Raw genomic sequence first — 19,552 nt, 5'->3', positions numbered from 1 at the left:
GGTGCTGGGGTAGGTCTGCACATTCCCCAATTTGTGAGGAGTAAGATCTTCCAGGGTCCTTGCTCCTGGACTGGGAAGTGTGTATGCAGGGGGAGGGTGAGATTGAATTTGTTTGTGATGCCTATTCGGGTGAGTTAGGTGGCCAATGGTTATCTGACCTACCTGAAGGATGACCATTTTGGTGAGTGCTGTTCACTGTGGAACTGTAACAAGGAGGTGAACAGAAAATTAAAGTGGTGGCAAAATGCGTGTTTTGCCCCTCTCTGCTGCATTGCACACTGTGCCCAGTAATGAGGGTTAGCTACGGTGTGCTGTCTTACCTCTGAGTATGTAGCTACCTACTGTTGATCAGTATCCTAATGACCTGGGATGATCATCTATAGGACATGTTTTTGTGAGCTCTGCGTTTTCATCTGGGGCAGGTGATGTGATCTGATGCAATATTTAGTAAACCAGCCTTGTGTGCCATGTCATTTGCTGTCTGAGTCTGGAAATTCTGTGCAGCAATGCTGCGTGCAGTGAGAATGCTGCTTTCTGTGATAAATTGCCCATGCCACGTTTACTATAGATTTTTATTTTGTCATATGTTGCAAGTTTTTAATATTTGTTTCCTCCTCTTTAGCTGTTTAGTTCTCTGTAATTGCACCTTTATTCGGATTGATTGATTTCTTTCCCCTTGCTTCAGGAGAGTCATTGGAGGGCAGTTCATACATGTCCCAGTTCACCCACTCAATGGTTCAGGTAGGTGAGAAGAACTTGCTTTTAGCGCCTGTCTAATTTTGAACCCATCACAGTGCTTCCTTGGGAAGGTCACGGGACTGGATCCAGCACCAGGTGAAACGAGCAGCACTCTTCCCACCAGTAATCCCTTGGATCTACAGAAAGTGGGAAAGCTTCTTGCAGGACCGGAGGTGGTTAATCCGGGAGGTTCGAAATGATGCAGGGAGACAACAAAAATGTTTCTGGTTTGTAAACATAGGCGAGTTAGAAAAGAGCTTAAAACAAGCTTTGGGGCCTCACGGTAGCATGGTGGTTAGCATCAATGCTTCACAGCTCCAGGGTCCCAGGTTCGATTCCCGGCTGGGTCACTGTCTGTGTGGAGTCTGCACGTCCTCCCTGTGTGTGCGTGGGTTTCCTCCGGGTGCTCCGGTTTCCTCCCACAGTCCAAAGATGTGCGGGTTAGGTGGATTGGCCATGCTAAATTGCCCGTAGTGTAAGGTTAATGGGGGGATTGTTGGGTTACGGGTATACGGGTTACGTGGGTTTAAGTAGGGTGATCATTGCTCGGCACAACATCGAGGGCCGAAGGGCCTGTTCTGTGCTGTACTGTTCTATATAATAATTTGCATGTAGGTTACCAGCATTGCTTAAGAATCATAAAATGTTGGTGCCCATTTTATAGCACAAACCTTTCTTGACTCTGTAAAAGCTACTTGGCAACTTGTAGTAAAGTTGAAAGCTAGAAAGCAGCCTGGGTGTTCTTAACATTTTCCTTCACCTCCAATAAGCCCATGTTTAAAAGCTATCTCAACTTCCACATCTGTCCTGTGGTAGGTCTAAGCACAGAGAAGGGGCATGTTGGTCTGACTAGGCTAGTGATAAGAGCTTTTACAATTTCCTTTATGCCTTGAGGATAGGGAAGCAAAGACAACCAAGGTTCCTGCTGCTGATTGTTATTCAGTGACTCCTAATGGAAAGTGTGTTATGTGGACACTCCTTCATGTCTGGGGCCGTTATCATCTGATGCTGCTAATGTTTGCACGTTGCAACTTCTGTCGCCAAACTCCTGTGGGGTTTTTTTTCATCGCTTTCCTTTGAGTGTTAATTTGTGTGTTGGGCAGAATGTGGCATTCACAAGATAATGTCCTGTTCCCTGTTGTTCAGGTTGCAGAAGACAGCCTGCAGGCGTTTGAATTGTTTCCTTCCGGGAGTTCCACCCCTAAAAGAGTTTTCCTTGATGCCAATTTAAAGGATAATTACTGCCCCATGATGCCTCACAACATGTACTGCATGTCCCTTTGGCCTGGGATCTCTCTAGTTCTGCTTACAAAGGTGAGAATAACATCTGCTCCATGTGTTAAGATGTACTACATGTGTTCTGCACCCATTATTTGGAAGCTGCCACTGTCCAGCTATTAATTTCTACCACTGCTTTGATCACTGACTCTGGTCATATATTCTAGCCTCCCAACTTTGTGCTTTTTAAACACCATTTCTCCTCTCTCTTCCCATAGAATTTACAAAATCATAGAATTTACAGTGCAGAAGGAGGCCATTTGGTCCATCGAGTCTGCACCGGCCCTTGGAAAGGGCACCCTACCTAAGCCCACACCTCCCTATTCCCTATAACCCAGTAACCCCACCCTTACTTTTTGGACACTAAGGGCAATTTATCATGGCCAATCCACCTAACCTGCACATCTTTGGACTGTGGGAGGAAACCGGAGCACCCGGAGGAAACCCACGCAGACACGGGGAGAACATGCAGACATTGACCCAAGCCGGGAATTGAACCTGGGACCCTGGAGCTGTGAAGCAACTGTGCTACCATGCCCCCCCCCCCTTCCCCCCCAAATGTCTTCTGCATAATCTGCACTTATGCCACCGATTGCGGACTCCTTAACCACTGGAAATGGTATTTATCTGCTGTTCCATTCAAAATGCCACAGAGATCACTCCATAACTTTCTCTCATCTACACTACAAAGTCCTAATTTTTCTAATTGTTTTTTGCAATTCTTCATATCAGACTGCACCTGGCAGCCCAGTGTTGTCATTCCAATCTGTAGTTCACACTTGTACCACTAGATGAGGCTCCTGCTCCAGGAACCGCAGATCACATCAGTCCTTACAGCCTCGTTAATGCAATATCGCCAGCTCTGATGGAAAAATCTGGGAACACAGAGAAAGCTGGTCAGGGTCTGGAAGCAAAGTATTGGCTGTAAAGGGCTATACCTGAAAACTGAACTGTCATTTGCTTTCAGGCACTGATTGGGTTGCCCAGCATTTTCAGTTTTTCTGGTATTCATTTATCTCTCCTAATTTTAGTGAAAAAAGTAAACAATTATCTTCTGTCTTACACCACAGACCTTGCTAGACTTTCTTACGCTGGTTAGGTGTTCCAGAAACACTGCCGTTCATGAACTCTCCTCACAGAGTGGATTAACCTTCTTATTTATCTGAGGAAGTGCTTCATCTTCCACATTGATTATTGAGTCTCCCTTCAAGCATGAGAATGACGAGTGGGAAACTCTTTTATTTGGAGAACAAATAATCCAAGAACATGGAAATAAGTTAATTGCTGTGACAATTGCCTCGTACTTTGTTGTATTCTTTTTCTCCCAGTTGTGGACAACAGGGCTCTTAAGAGTCTATAAATATGACTGTTCATTATTCGCAGTGAGATTGGCTGGTTCATAATAATAATCTTTATTGTCACAAGTAGGCTTACATTAACACTGCAATGAAGTTACTGTGAAAATCCCCTAGTCACCACACTCCGGCACCTGTTCGGGTACACAGAGGGAGAATTCAGAATGTCAATTAACCTAACAGCACTTTCAGGACTTGTGGGAGGAAACCAGAGGAAACCCACGCAGACACAGGGAGAACTTGCAGACTCCACACAGACAGTGATCCAAGCCGGGAATCGAGCCCAGGTCCCTGGCGCTGTGAAGCAACAGGACTAACCACTATCCTACCGTGCTGTTCCTGATGCAGAGGAACGGCAATCGCGTGGGTTCAATTCCCGTACCGGCTGAGGTTATTCATGAAGGCCCCGCCTTCTCAACCTTGTCCCCTGCCTGAAGTGTGGTGACCCTCAGGTTAAATCACCACCAGTCAGCTCTCTCTCAATGGGAGAGCAGCCCATGGTCACCTGGGACTATGGCGACTTTCATGTTTCATTATAAATGACTTGGAGGAGGGCGTAGAAGGATGGGTGAGTAAATTTGCAGATGACGCTAAAATCGGTGGAGTTGTGGACAGTGCAGAAGGATGTTACAAGTTACAGAGGGACGTAGATAAGCTGCAGAGCTGCGCTGACAGGTGGCAAATGGAGTTTAATGCAGAAAAGTGTGAGGTGATTCATTTTGGAAGGAATAACAGGAAGACAGAGTACTGGGCTAATGGTAAGATTCTTAGTAGTGTGGATGAGCGAGAGATCTCGGTGTCCATGTCCATAGATCCCTGAAGTTGCGACCCAGGTTGAAAGGGTTGTTAGAAGGCGTACGGTGTGTTAGCTTTATTGGTAGAGGAATTTAGTTTCGGAGCCATGAGGTCATGTTGCAGTTGTACAAAACTGGTGCGGCCGCATTTGGAGTATTGCGTGCAATTCTGGTCGCCACATTATAGGAAGGATGTGGAAGCATTGGAAAGGGTACAGAGGAGATTTACAAGGATGTTGCCTGGTATGGAGGGAAGATCTTATGAGGCAAGGCTGAAGGACTTGAGGCTGTTTTCGTTAGAGAGGAGAAAGTTAAGAGGTGACTTAATTGAGGCAAACAAGATGATCAGAGGATTAGATAGGGTGGACAGTGAGAGCCTTTTTCCTCGGATGGTGATGTCCAGTATGAGGTGACATAGCTTTAAATTGAGGGGAGATAGATATAGGACAGATGTCAGAGGTAGGTTCTTTACTCAGAGAGTAGTAAGGGCGTGGAATGCCCTGCCTGCAACAGTAGTGGACTCGCCAACATTAAACGCATTCAAATGGTCATTGGATAGGCATATGGACGATAAGGGAATAGTGTAGAGGGACTTTAGAGGGGTTTCACAGGACGGTGCAACATTGAGGGCCGAAGGGCCTGTACTGCGCTGTAATGTTCTATGTTCGATGTTCACACTGACTGATTGTTCATTCACTATTACTGAGCAAATTGTTCATTTAATTAATACCACAAGTCCCGAAAGACGTGCTTGTTGGGTAATTTGGACATTCTAAATTCTCCCTCAGTGTACCCGAACAGGCGCCGGAATGTGGCGACTAGGGGCTTTTCACAGTAACCTCATTGCTGTGTTAATGTAAAACTACTTGTGACACTATTAAAGATTATTATTATAATTAGTTCTAAATTATAACTCACTGTTTTGGACTATTGTATGGAGATAATTAGCTTTATTACAAAGCCAAAGCAATCCTCCTTGGTCCCAGTACTAGTTTTTCCTTTATTTTCTGGTCTTTGGTTTGAATTTGTTACGAATGGAGGTAATATAAAAAGGACGGAGCTGAAAGTACAATTGCAAAGAATATTTCATATTTAACTCGTGTGGAATCTGCTGGGACATACTCTCACTCTGATAGTTGGATTATTTATCCTGATTACGTCTGCATACATTTTGTTTCCTTACTGGCAGGTTCCCTCCAGCCACGTGGCGGTGACTTTGTATCAGCTGTTGGACGCATTCAGTGTCCTAGAGGCTAAACTAAGTGACGGGCAGGAGCTTGGGAGCACTTCACGCATTTACCCTAACATACCTGACCTACGGCAGAGAATGGATAAATTCATAAAGGCTGTTGGAGTCCCCAAGCGCCAGGTAAAGGTGGGGAGCGATAATTAGTTATTGAGAAAGCTGTCCAAACCAAAATACTGCGGATGCTGGAAACCTGAAATAAACACACAAACTGCTGAGCAGGCTTGAATGAGAGGTCATTGGCCTGAAATACTAACTTTCTCTCTCCACTGATGCTGCCAGACCTGCCGAGTATTTCCAATATTTTCATTGTGTTTTTTAAAGAAAGGGAAGGAGGACAATTGAAGCAAAATCAGGATTAGTGACTGGTTAACTCCAAACTAGACCGTTAGAAGTCTGTAAAATGTAGAAGAAAAGAATGACAAAAGTGAGAAGAATTCTACAGTTTTGAGCATCTTCATAATATTGAGCTATATTGTGTTAATACTCTAGCTGCTGATGGCACTGTATGTAGTGTTAATACTCTGACCTTTACTGATGCTGCATATTATTAATATTTTGGTGTTCATTATTATATCTTGTTTAATACGCTGAATTTTGCTGACTGCACTTTAAATTGTGTTGAATCCCCTTCAATCTGTTCAGGTTGCAAATAACTTTTCTGCTGTTCTGTGCTATCTGTGGAAATTCCTGTAAAGTGTAAAAGGCAATCTAAATGCTTCAATGTTCACTATAGCTGCAGTCTGCCTGGGTGGAATTCAAGAACAAAGCGTTTTCCAAGCCTGACTCTGTAAAATCGCAAGAGTGAGTAGTAATCTTCTGTCTTTTTAAACATCATTCATCCTCTGCATATTCAAATACTTAGGATGATGATAAATTATATTACTGAGTACTTTCAATGCAAAAATAAAGCCTGCATGATGTATTTGTGCAGTCCTGTCACATTGGGTGCCATCAGGCATGGCCTTCTATAGATGCATAACCGCTGAGCCCAACCCTGTCCGTACCCAGCATGCACTTTCCAGCCAAGGTCACTGACTAATGGTGAAGACTGGCAAACTTCTCTCTCCCTAATGTGGCTTACTGAAGCTAATGATAATGTCCTTATCACATCCTCTGGCTCAAATCAATACTGGCACGGACCGCCTATTTCTCGAAGTGCGTTGGAACTGATTATTGAAACTGAGACTCTGACCCGTAGAGTTCATTTCAACCCTTATTTTGCAAATGTGTGAATTCGTCTTCACCCGTCCTAGAGTGCTCTTCAACTGACATATCTGAAGTGATTTAGCTTTCTCTTGATGAAGATTTGTTGTATTACAGACTCTTACAGGCCTGTCGGAATGTGAAGAGCCAGCTGTGCTTGTTGTACCAGCAATATTTCCTACTGAAACCTGCTGGGGATTCTCAGCACTTGTCTGTCAACCTACAGACCAAGACACTAAAAATTGTTCAGTAAGTATCACTGTGAATAGGTGAAAGGATGGATTGACTCTTTATTTTGCATGTTGAACACTCTGGAGACAGGGATGATTTCAGATTGGAAGGCACAACCAGAACCATTTGGAACAGTCACCTGAACACTTGATAAAAATCACCGTATGTGGGTTTTTGATACACTATGTATGGCCTGGGATAGTTTTATTTTATTTAGTTAAGATGAGAGGGGGTACGAAGAGTGTTGGGATGTTTAATGAAAAATTATACTATAATAATTGCACTTATTAACTGAAAAATTTCTGTGATTAACAAAATAATTCAGAAAATGCTGGAAATACACAAAATGGACATCTGATGAAGACGAATAGGGTTAGATTTGGGCGTAACCCTTGTACAGCATTACTATTGGATAGTATATCATTCAATCTGGTATGATGAGACTGTGTGTGGATGTGTCCTCTGAGTCACCTATCTTTATACATTACTGTGAAATCTCTTCTGTCATTGCAGGGAGAAGTTAATGGACTGGAAGGATTTTCTCTTGGTAAAGAGCAAGAGGAACACCACCATGATCTCATATCCTTGTTTAGCACCAATTATCAGTTCGTGATGAACTCTTATCTCTATTTTAATTTCCTTCCAAGCAGAATCACTTCCCAGATTTTAATTGCTGGTCTTTGCTCAGTCAGCTGGATTCCATTAAGGTGCCTATTTGAATTTCTATAATTTCCCATGGTGTCCCTAAAACTAAGTTTGATGGATGGGGGAATGGGGTGATGGTATGGGGTGGATAATTTAAGAGGAGGAATCCACTCGGGACCCTGTACTTGGACCTTCTACCTGCGGACCCCTTGCTGAAAAAATTCCGAAATGGGCTTATGATGCCCCACATAGCCAATAACCCCTATGCCAATCACTCTCTGGAGTTGCAAATGATCAGATAGGTGAGCTAGTGCAGGAATACCAGTGTCTGTAGAGCTGTATTCAAACAGGGGACATCTTTAGGAGAGAACAGAAAGGACAAAAAAAACTCTTCCAAATAAATAAAAGTAAATTTCTGCAGGTAATGAAAATCTGAAATAAAAACAAAACATGCAGCCGGCCTGGTGGTATGTGGAGTGAGAAACAGAGTTAACATTTCAAGTTGGTATGTAGAAGAATCAGACAGACTCAAAGCATTTACTCTGTTTCTCTCTCCACAGATGCTACCAGACCTGGTGAGCGTTTCCAGCATGTTTTATTTTTATATCACTCCCAAATATTCAGAGCCACATATTGCATGAAAATAATATTCTTAAACTGTCTTTTTGAAGTTTGCGATACTAGTTGCAGGAGCCTAATCTAGTGAAGATGCTGATTTTACTTTGGGAGGATGTGAGAAAATTAGATTTGAAGCATCAGAGATAAAGCAATGAATATTAACTATGTTATCGTAGGCTAATGTTTTGAATGTTTCTCCAGTGTTAAGCTGAATGTTCACTATTTAAACCCAATTATTGTAATGTGCAATGCCAATCTGTGCTCTATCATCCATTATAGTTACGACAGTGATTGCAACTTAAAAGTTTGTATGTGCCAGGGAGTGACAGGACATCTTCCCTTTCCCTACACTCTTAGTTGATTTATTCCAGCATTCGTTGTCTATTCATCTTGGTCTCTCTGCTACAGGAGCTACATGACCCACAAAGATCTATTAAAGGGAGAAAATGATCAATAATAAAAAAATGAACCTAAATTCTAGACTTTGCAATTTGAATTCTTCTTGCTTTTAAATGCATCTGATCACTAAGCTGTCTTCTCCAGGACTCATCATCACATGCTATTGAGGTGCTTTAGCAATAAGACGCTGCTTTTAATTTCTCAGTCCAGCCTCTCCCCTTTCGTCTTGTACCCCCCACCCAGATCCCATCCATTTTTGTATGTTTTTATTTTCATATTTTTTAAAGTCACCATGTGCCACACTCTGACTATAAGCGGAAAATCTGTCCCTCAGCTCCTGCCAAGGACACTCTTGAATTTCCCACTATGAAATGTCTGTTCTGAGATATTTGCCCACTCACCATATTTTAGAAATGTTCTTGCAGAAATTCCTCCGCTCTTTTCCTACTTACCCTCATTCCTTTCTTTTCCACTCCTTGAACCACATGTCCCAGGGAATACCTAGGTTCAAATCATTGCAGTAAGTCCAGGGTCACTATCTGTTCTGGAATGGGAGCAGAATAAAACTGGCTTCATTTTTGTTCTTGTCTACAGTCCACTTATTGGTACTGAAACATTTGTGTGTGGGTGAGGACAGACTGACACCACTGTGATGCCCACAGGTGGCTGTTTATCACTATGGTCATAGAGGGAGAATTGGGTCATGTGTGTGGTGTTGGAGGCTGGCCCATACCTGTGGAGCAGCATTTCAGTGCCCTCAGGATACAAACTAATTTTTGTTCTCACCCTGAGGAAATGCCCCCCCCCCCCCCCCCCCCGTGCTGATAGAGCCGGTTGTCGACCACGCCCAATGAGTCAAAAAGTTGTAGGTTGAAGACCTACTCCTGAAGCTTCAGCTTGTAACCAAGGCTGACACTTTGGTACTTTGGTGCAGTAACTGAGGGAGTGCTGCACACACTGATATCTCATTGCTGCTATGCATAAACTGGCTTCCTTGTTTCCTACACTCCATCAGTAACTACACTTCAAAAACACTGTATTGGTTGAAGGCCTTTTGGAACATCCTGGGTTGTGAAAGTTGCTATGTGAATGCAGATATTTCTTTCTCTCGTTTCTTACTGAATCATGTTGAATTCAGCCATAGTTTCTAAAATTAAAGTTGAACCAGGTTTAATTACCCTGAGCACTATTGGGCAAAGTTTGAATCTAATATTCTGTCATTACTCCTCCATTGTGAACCCTGTACAATGATTCCTTTTTGGTTATCCTTAACTTGGGATTGTACCTATCTGCGAGAGTTTCCTGGACTCATTCATTTCATCTATGTGGATAGGACAGTTGGTCAAATGGTTGCACCTTCTCTGAACATATCGGAAAAATCCACAGAGCTGGGGAAAGGACCACTGGCTTCATTTATCAAAAGCAAGGTACAGGTCTTTCGAAAGCTTGATGGGTACTTTTGTATTGGCAACATGAGGGTTATTGGTGGGAATTGGAATATTTTCTGTGTTAAATTGTATGATTGACTGAACATGCTTTAGCTGCAAGCTACAACAACATTTTTCTATTACCCATACCTGTCACTTCATTGACATTCTCATTCCCAGGGGCTATGAACAAACTATCTTGTTGATTAGGAGTTTTCCCATTTCAAGGTACAAGGAAATGGGAACTCTTTCCACTATTCTGGGCTGGATCTTGGCACTACGACTCCAGTCTTATCAGATTGTAATACCCAGTTACAACATGTACATGTGTTCTCCCATTCATTTCCCTCATTAACAACACTATGGGTGTGCCTACACCACATGGACTGCAGCGGTTCAGAAGGCAGTTCACCACCACCTCAAGCACAATTAGTGATGGGCAATAAATACTGGCCAGTGAGGCCCACCTCCCTTAAATGAATTTGTAAAAATCCACCTGTAAGAATGTCTGGGGGTCACTGCTGCTGGGAGTAGGGAGTTATTGTCTGAAATGTGACTGCTCCGTTTTGAGTTGGATTAATGGCAGCACGGTAGCATTGTGGATAGCACAAATGCTTCACAGCTCCAGGGTCCCAGGTTCGAATCCCGGCTTGGGTCACTGTCTGTGTGGAGTCTGCACGTTCTCCCCGTGTGTGCGTGGGTTTCCTCCGGGTGCTCTGGTTTCCTCCCACAGTCCAAAGATGTGCAGGTTAGGTGGATTGGCCGTGCTAAATTGCCCTCAGGGTCCTAATTGCCCTTAGTGTTAGGTGGGGTTACTGGGTTATGGGGATAGGGTGGAGGTATGGGCTTGGGTAGGGTGCTCTTTCCAAGAGCCGGTGCAGACCCAATGGGCCGAATGGCCTCCTTCTGCACTGTAAATTCTATGTAATGGCCCATGGATTTGTTTAATTGTCTTTCTTATGTGGAAGAAATCGTGTAAATCTTAGTCTGGCTCCTGCAATAATTTTGCGTTTCTATTGGGCCGACTATGCTCAGTGTGAACCTTGTCGAGTGGAATGGAATGTACAGAAGCCGAACCATCGATCATTAATAGGGCCGCTGGGGGTTTGCCCCCAAAGCATTACGGAGAAGTTAATTTTTTGATGCTGCTACTTCTCTCCCGTATTTCTCTCCCTTTCCGACCAGCTCGGGTCCTCAGGGATTCCTGGATCTCCCACTTCCCTGATCTGATGGCAGCTCAATAATGGGGAACAACACCAGTGGCGTCTGTGTGGTACAATCTTGCTGCTCATCACCTGCCTGATGTCTCTGCGAGATGAACCCCCCCTTCACTCTCCCGTGGTATCTACTTGGTGGCTTTGTGGTCCTTACTCTGTCCTTATGGAGGGCACCGTTGAACTTTCAGCGATCATTGTCAATGGGCGTTTTTTGGGAGTTCCAACAAATAACAGTAGAAATATCCCCCCCTCCCACCCCTTGTGAAATGACTGAGCAATAGCCTTATGCACCTTTGACCCAGATTGAGATTACTAAGGTATGTAACAGGCTGCCCTTCATGTTACTGTTACCTGGATGCACACATCTCCCTGATCTGTGCTATCATTATTGCCCAGACAGTGTAACACGGTCTGTTAATTATTTCATTGCATTATATCTGTTTCATGGGAATGTTTTTAACAAAAGTTTTCCTATTTTCTAGGTGTGGTCTCTGGTTGGTTTGGGACGCCGGTATTTGCAAAAGGGCTACACCACACTCACTTTCCGTGATGGAGACTACTACTGCTGCTATTTCCTTTGGTTTGAAAATGAAACTGTGGGTATTGTTTCTAATTAGTGCTCTAATAAAATATGGAGAACCCCAGACAGCCACAATACGGAGCCTGTGCGAGCTTCCTGCTCCTTCGCGGAGCCTGTGCGAGCTTCCTGCTCCTTCGCGGAGCCTGTGCGAGCTTCCTGCTCCTTCGTGGAGCCTGTGCGAACTTTCTGCTCCTTCGCGGAGCCTGTGCGAGCTTCCTGCTCCTTCGCGAAGCCTGTGCGAGCTTCCTGCTCCTTTGCGGAGCCTGTGCGAGCTTCCTGCTCCTTCGCGGAGCCTGTGCGAGCTTCCTGCTCCTTCGCGGAGCCTGTGCGAGCTTCCTGCTCCTTCGCGGAGCCTGTGCGAGCTTCCTGCTCCTTCGCGGAGCCTGTGCGAGCTTCCTGCTCCTTCGCGGAGCCTGTGCGAGCTTCCTGCTCCTTCGCGGAGCCTGTGCGAGCTTCCTGCTCCTTCGCGGAGCCTGTGCGAGCTTCCTGCTCCTTCGCGGAGCCTGTGCGAGCTTCCTGCTCCTTCGCGGAGCCTGTGCGAGCTTCCTGCTCCTTCGCGGAGCCTGTGCGAGCTTCCTGCTCCTTCGCGGAGCCTGTGCGAGCTTCCTGCTCCTTCGCGGAGCCTGTGCGAGCTTCCTGCTCCTTCGCGGAGCCTGTGCGAGCTTCCTGCTCCTTCGCGGAGCCTGTGCGAGCTTCCTGCTCCTTCGCCCTTCGCGGAGCCTGTGCGAGCTTCCTGCTCCTTCGCGGAGCCTGTGCGAGCTTCCTGCTCCTTCGCGGAGCCTGTGCGAGCTTCCTGCTCCTTCGCGGAGCCTGTGCGAGCTTCCTGCTCCTTCGCGGAGCCTGTGCGAGCTTCCTGCTCCTTCGCGGAGCCTGTGCGAGCTTCCTGCTCCTTCGCGGAGCCTGTGCGAGCTTCCTGCTCCTTCGCGGAGCCTGTGCAAGCTTCCTGCTCCTTCGCGGAGCCTGTGAAATTGTTCCTTTAGGAGGGGTTTTTAAAACGTCTTCGCATCTATAGGCTGTTATATACTTAAGTAATGTTCCATTGCAAATGGCTCCAGAGTAATCCTATTTACCTTTTGGGTGAAATTGTTGAAATGAAATGAAAATTGCTTATTGTCACAAGTAGGCTTCAACTGAAGTTACTGTGAAATGTCCTTAGTCGCCACATTCCGGCACCCGTTCGGGGAGGTTGGTACAGGAATGTAATTTACTGGTTATGTAATCCTTCTCAAATTATTGTGCTGTTGTTTTGTGGTCCCCATTGTGAGAACCCTCACTGATGATTTTCTTTCAATGTTGTGGATTAGGGATACAAGTTGCCAGTTATAGAGCTGCCGGTACTGTCTGATGACTCTGCTCCTATTGGGACGTTGACGGGAGATTATTACAGGTACAACTTTTTTGCAAATCCTTGATCAATTGATAAGTGGTTTGGTTTGTGGGTGTGGTGGAGGGTGCCTATAGGTGGGGAGATCTGTGGAAAGTCGAAAGATGTTTTAGATTCTAAATGGCCCAGTGAGTTTGAAAGTATGTGGGAGTGGTGCAGTGTGTTGGAACATTAACATACTGTGGCAGGGCAGAATGCAGATTTTGTTCCTGTAAGTCTGGGGTTATATCTCTGCTGTGGGCAGGCATGAATTGAGGTGTTTGAGCACAGAGAGAGCGATCTCCCCTCTACTGTGCCCTCCCTCCCCTCATGAACTCCTCTAGGCTGAAGAGTCTTAACCTCTCCATCGAAATTATGGGTAGGCTGCAGAGAAACCACCCAATAATTAGGAGGCATCCTGAGAGGATACTGAAACATTGAGATAGGTATGGGATAGTAAGGGGGCAGAACTATGGATTTATGACAGGGAGTTCTTGTCTAACAGGTTTACCAGAGCACTGGGGCAAATGAGCTTGGTGATTTCATCCAGAGGATATGGAGATTGGAAAGGGTTGCTGATGAAGGGTACTTATGGTCAAGTGGGTGAAGAGACTGGGGGAGAGGAGCTGCGAGGACGGCTAATCAAACCTTGGTTTGTTTAGCCAGACAAAGAGCTGAAAAGCCAGGATGTGGAGTGTGTAAAACCCCAATAACAGCAGAGCTGGTGTCAGGTTCTGGTGGTGGTGCCATAGCAAGGTTGCCCGGGCATTGGCAGTAATGAGGCTGGAAGAGAAGGTTGTAAAGCTCCAAGCACTTTAGTCTGGACAAGCGAACATTTGTGTTTAAACACGTTTAAGCAGATCAATTTAAGCAGATCAATTTGACGCTGAAAACACATTCAATGTTCCTAGACACCGGATTTTTGCCATTGGGACAAACTACAGTAAACTGAAATCACAGCACCAAACCACTGGGAATTCACAGTAGGTCCATCGCCTTTTCAGAATAGAATAAGATAGGGGAATGCTTTAGCTGTTAATCCTTTTACAGACATATAGGAATGAACAACACAAAACCAGGGGGAGAACAGATAACAGTCACTGCTCAAATATATTCATGGTAAATTTACAGAACAACTAATAGTCTTAGAATCATAGAATCCCTACAGTGCAGAAGGAGGCCATTTGGCCCATCGAGTCTGCACCAACCCTCTGAAAGTGTACTCTACCTAGGCCCACTCCCCCAACCTATCTCAGTAACCCCCACCTAAGCGTTTGGACACTAAGGGGCAATTTAGCATGGCCAATCACCTAACCTGCACATGTTTGGACTGTGGGAGGAAACCGGATCACCCGGAGGAAACCCACGTAGACATGGGGAGACAAGAGTTCCCTACCATAAATTCTGCCCTCTTACTATCCCATACCTATCTCAATGTTAAGTTATCCCCTCTCTGGGTGTACAAACTCCACACACAGTTACCCGAGGCTGGAATTGGCCCCGGTCCCTGAATGACAATGCTGTATTCGTCTATTTTTAGTTTACTTGTGGGATAGTCTCTAAGTTTGGTAATAAATTATTAACCCGGTAAGTGATACTGAGATTCTTGTTTCTATTTGTCATTTGGTTTGTGTGCTGGTGTAATCTTTAGTTTTCATGCTAAATGGTGATAATGGGAGTCGGGATGTGATACACACCCATTTTACAACGTGAGTCATTCAACCTGTGGTCCATCTCTTTCTCAGGAAGCTGCTGCGATATTATGGCAAGAACCACAGCCTGGAGGTGATAAAGTGCTTTGAGCTGCTAACTATTCACCTGGGTGTCATTCCTACAGAGTTTGTCGTTCAGCAATGCAGTGATCTGGTTCGCAAGTTGTGGGAACCCTCGCGCATCCCCCTCCTCTAAACCAGGAAGAGAAGGATCACTGGAAGTTTGGAAAGGATGTTCTGTGTTGGGCGGTCACATTAATGGAGAGGGCAAGCCCTCGGGAGAGAATACTGCTACCCTTGTGAAATAAGGCTGAATATTGAATTTGAATTTTTATACTAAATTGGGGGTAAAGATAAGTTCAGGGACTGTGATAAGAACTAATCTCTGCACAGCCCTGTAGACCTGGGTGATTGAGCTTCAAGCTTCAGATTCCCAGTTGACCCCCTGTGTGTCTCTTATGAGATCCTCACTACTCCAAGCTTCAGCTGCCAAGTATATTTTAAATCTATACTTTGTGCTCAGTGCATCTTTAGAAGCTTAATGTTAATGAGAAGAGGAAATGAATTCAATTCTGCTCGAATCTCACAACTTTGGTGTTATAATCAGGTGCCCAACATCTGGTTAAACTTAGGCTCTACAAGGTAGTGATGCCATCTTGCTTCACAATAAAACAACAAGGTCCTGTTTTGATTCATGCTCTGTGCTGAGTAACTCGCCTCAGTGGGCAGCAGTAGTGGGGCTGAATTGCGTCCTGGCCTAGGAAAAGCTTAATTCACCTGATGGTGTGACCCTCCGGGTTGTGGGGATGTTTTGGGATGGGGACAGGATTTGGATAGTGTGAAATGGTCAAAAAGTCCCCGTGATTTATGAATGTTGACCATTTGGACCAGGCACCTTTCGAACAATATCCCAGCTGGGATACTGCTTTCCAGAAGGGTTGGGGGTGGTACGGGGGGAGGATGGTGAAGATTAGGGTGGTGCTTCTTTAACTACAGATCAGTTACAATATGGAACTTGCTATCATGTCGGGTAATTGAATGAGAAACGTTTGAAGGAAAAGAATTTGAGAGTAAAGAATAGAAGGATCGACTGATGGGGTTTGCTGAAATCGGGTAGGAGAAGGATCATGTGGAGCATAAACACTAGTATGATTGGTTGGGCCGAATGGCCGCCTTCAGTGCTGTTAGTTCTACACACTAACCTATCACCGAGCAGAGATTCCGCAACTAACATCGCCATTCTTTTAAAATACATTTGTCCTGAAAGCATTAACCAGTCAACAAGCTAAAATGAGAAAGTTCTAAATGCTGGAAGCATCCAGCAGGCCAGGAGGGTAACCGATCCGGGCCAGGATTTTCTAATCCCGCCTAGCACATGTTGATGAGCCGTTTAAATCCCCTTTCAGTGGAAGTGTAATATCCCACAGGGGGGAGGGGGGGGGGGCAGTAAAATACCGGCCTTGGAAATCTGAGGAGTTAACACTTTGTGAAGTTTGTTTGAAAGCAGTTTCTGCTCTGATATTACTTCTGTGTTTGCTAAACATTGCACCAAATTGTATTATCATCCTTGCAAAGCAGGCTTACAAATAATCCAATGTGTGTAGTGACTTCTAAACATTGAGTAGAGAAGTCTAAGTTGGAATTTGTTTCTGATGTAACCAATGAGTTAACCCTTTTTCTAGTCTTCATGCTTAATAAATGTTATCTTTATCATGTCCTTTGATCTCTGCTGTTAAATGTTGTGTTCCGACACATGGATCCGGCAGACTGCAGTCCTTTGGGCGAAAAGCATTTCAGATGTGCTTCATCTGTATCATTTTACTTTACACCAAAGTCATTTAAGCTATTTTGACTTTACAGAATTCAATGGTGTTTTACTGAGCACCTTCATCTCTGAAAGGATTTCTTTCACCTCGTCATTCTTTCCTGTCTGTCACATTATGCAAGTGTTGGATCATTTAAAAAAATAAATTTAAGACTACCCAATTCATTTTTTCCAATGAAGAGGCATTTTAGCGTGGCCAATTCACCTACCCTTTTCCAGGAGGGTAACCGATCCGGGCCAGGATTTTCTAATCCCGTCTAGCACATGTTGGTGAGCCGTTTAAATCCCCTTTCAGTGGAAGTACTTTTCCAGGAGACTCATCCGGAGTGAGACTCATACAGAGTGGGAGATTTAAACTTGGTAATTTGGTGCAGTGAGGTAAATCAGCAAAGGTAAGTGGAAAATCTAATTCTGCTGTTTTTCAGTTAAAAGTGCAGTGTGGAGCTTAGTGTCTGATTGGTTGAAGCTGCCCCCACCCTAATTGCTGAGAGGCAGTTATCTGTCAATCACCTGAGGCCTGTTGAGGCCTGTTTAGGGGCACATTGTATTATTCTCTTTGAAGTTAAGGTTTTTTTTGAGTCATCGGTTAGCTGAGGTCTGTATAAAAGACAGACAGAGAGCGCACACAGTAAGCGAGCACTTTTCCAGGAGACTCACCCAGAGTGAGACTCATACAGAGTGGGAGATTTAAACTTGGTAATTTGGTGCAGTGAGGTAATTCGGTGCAGAGTGTGAGGAGGTGCTTTTTAACCCTGGTAAGTGACTGGTAAGTAGTCTCTCTTTTTCTTTTCATTGTCTAATTTATTTATTTTTATTTTGAAATTGTAGTTGTTTAAGACATGGCAGGAGATCCCAGACCCGTGTCATGCTCCTCGTGTGCGATGTGGGAGCTCAGGGACACGTCCACTGTCCCTGGCTCCTTCACGTGCAAGAAGTGTGTTCAGTTGCAGCTCTTGTTAGACCGCTTGACGGCTCTGGAGCTGCGGATGGACTCACTTTGGAGCATCCGCGATGCTGAGGAGGTCGTGGATAGCAAGTTTAGCGAGTTGGTCACACCGCAGGTGAAGGTTACTGAGGGAGATAGAAAATGGGTGACCAAAAGAAAGAGCAAGAGTAGGAAGGCAGTGCAGGTGTCCCCTGCGGTCATCTCCCTGCAAAACAGATATACCGCTTTGGATACTGTTGAGGGAGATGGCTCACCAGGGGAAGGCAGCAGCAGCCAGGTTCATGGCACCGTGGCTGGCTCTGCTGCACAGCAGGGCAGGAAGAAAAATGGCAGGGCTATAGTGATAGGGGACTCGATCGTAAGGGGAATAGACAGGCGGTTCTGTGGACGCAATCGAGACTCCAGGATGGTATGTTGCCTCCCTGGTGCAAGGGTCAAGGATGTCTCGGAGCGGCTGCAGGACATTCTGGGGGGGAGGGTGAACAGCCAGCTGTCGTGGTGCACATAGGCACCAACGATATAGGTAAAAAACGGGATGAGGTCCTACAAGAGGAATTCAGGGAGTTAGGAGTTAAACTAAAAAGTAGGACCTCAAAGGTAGAAATCTCAGGATTGCTACCAGTGCCACGAGCTAGTCAGAGTAGGAATGTCAGGCTAGATAGGATGAATGCGTGGCTCGAGAGATGGTGCAAGAGGGAGGGATTCAAATTCCTGGGGGACTTCCGGTTGCGGCTATGACCAGCTAAGTCGCACGTTTGGCTGCTCCTGCTACAAAGGTGTTTTCGGGCCGATTGGAGGGCCCCAACGGCGCTGTAAGGACAAATCCCGGTGGGGGAAGGATCCCTGAAGAGAACCAGACCAACTTTATGGTCGGTACCCGGAGTGGGGTGGTAAAGAGAGCAACAGCAGCTCCCAAAAAAAAGCGGGGGAAGAAGACCAAAATGGCGGCCGGTGGTGCACCCGAGGAATGGAGGAAATGGGCGGAGGAGCAGCAGGCCGCTCTCCTGCGCTTCTTTACGGAGCTGAAAATGGAGCTCTTGGAGTCAATGAATGCGACGACCACCAGGCTGATGGGAGCCCAGGCGACCCAAGAGGCGTCGATTCGGGAGCTGCAACAGGAGATGACTGCGAGGGAGGAGGAGGCCACGGTCCTCGTGGGAAAGGTAGAGGTGCACGAGGCACTCCACCTGAAATGGCAGAGCCGTTTTGAGGAGCTGGATACCCGAATGAGGCGGAAGAACCTGAGGATCTTGGGCCTGGCAGAAGGCCTGGAGGGGTCAGACCTCCCGGGATATGTAGCAGAAATGCTGAGCTCCCTGATGGGGGCAGGGGCCGTCCCTTCGCCCCTGGAGCTGGAAGAGGCCTACAGGGTCATGGCTAGGAGGCCAAGAGCAAATGAGCCCCCGAGGGCGGTGCTGGTGCGGTTCCAGCGACTTAGCGACCGTGAAAGAGTGCTGGAGTGGGCCAAGAGGGAAAGGAGCAGCAAGTGGGAGAATTCGACGGTGAGGGTCTACCAGGACTGGAGTGCGGAGGTGGCAAAGCGGCGGGCCCGGTACAACCGGACGAAGGCGGTGCTACATGCAAAACGGATCAGGTTCGGAATGCTGCAGCCAGCGCGCTTGTGGGTCACCTACAGGAACCAACACCACTATTTTGAGTCCCCAGAGGAGGCGTGGGCCTTTGTACAGGAAGAGAAACTGGACTCGAATTAGACCCAGGGGATACTTGGCGGCCGTAGCCGCTCGGGTACTTTCAGCTGAATTCTTTGTTTGGATTTTGAACTCTTGCTGTGGTTTTTCTTCTGATGTTTTTTCCCCCTTTGCCAACTTCCCTTAGTTATTGTTATTGTGGTTATTCATGGTTATTTATGGTTATTTATGCTGTTTGGTAGAGGGCGACTGTTAAGTACAATGTTATTTGTTATCTATCTGTTATTTATAATGTTAAGTTGGGGAGGCGGGACGGGGGGGAG

General features: G+C 45.8%; 1 protein-coding gene across 4 annotated transcripts in view; it reads left to right on the top strand.

Moving 5' to 3' along the window:
* The window catches only part of hps1 (HPS1 biogenesis of lysosomal organelles complex 3 subunit 1), a 30,373-nt gene extending 13,847 nt beyond the window's left edge, over nt 1–16,526 (top strand). For 3 of the 4 annotated variants that reach the window (XM_038821906.1, XM_038821908.1, XM_038821909.1), the window contains 10 exons: nt 686–741; nt 1,885–2,052; nt 5,355–5,540; nt 6,148–6,215; nt 6,735–6,866; nt 7,362–7,427; nt 9,796–9,937; nt 11,637–11,750; nt 13,039–13,121; nt 14,843–16,526. In XM_038821906.1, coding sequence (XP_038677834.1) covers nt 686–741; nt 1,885–2,052; nt 5,355–5,540; nt 6,148–6,215; nt 6,735–6,866; nt 7,362–7,427; nt 9,796–9,937; nt 11,637–11,750; nt 13,039–13,121; nt 14,843–15,005 — 1,178 coding nt within the window. In that variant the 3' untranslated portion in view covers nt 15,006–16,526. The remainder of the gene's footprint in view (nt 1–685; nt 742–1,884; nt 2,053–5,354; nt 5,541–6,147; nt 6,216–6,734; nt 6,867–7,361; nt 7,428–9,795; nt 9,938–11,636; nt 11,751–13,038; nt 13,122–14,842) is intronic. The other variant, XM_038821907.1, reaches the window with a different exon arrangement.
* Nucleotides 16,527–19,552: the final 3,026 nt, after the last annotated feature.

This window comes from Scyliorhinus canicula, chromosome 16 (assembly GCF_902713615.1).
Source record: "Scyliorhinus canicula chromosome 16, sScyCan1.1, whole genome shotgun sequence".
Lineage (NCBI taxonomy): Eukaryota > Metazoa > Chordata > Chondrichthyes > Carcharhiniformes > Scyliorhinidae > Scyliorhinus > Scyliorhinus canicula.
The sequence above is the reverse complement of the archived record's forward strand: the minus strand, read 5'-3'. Positions and strand labels throughout refer to the sequence as shown.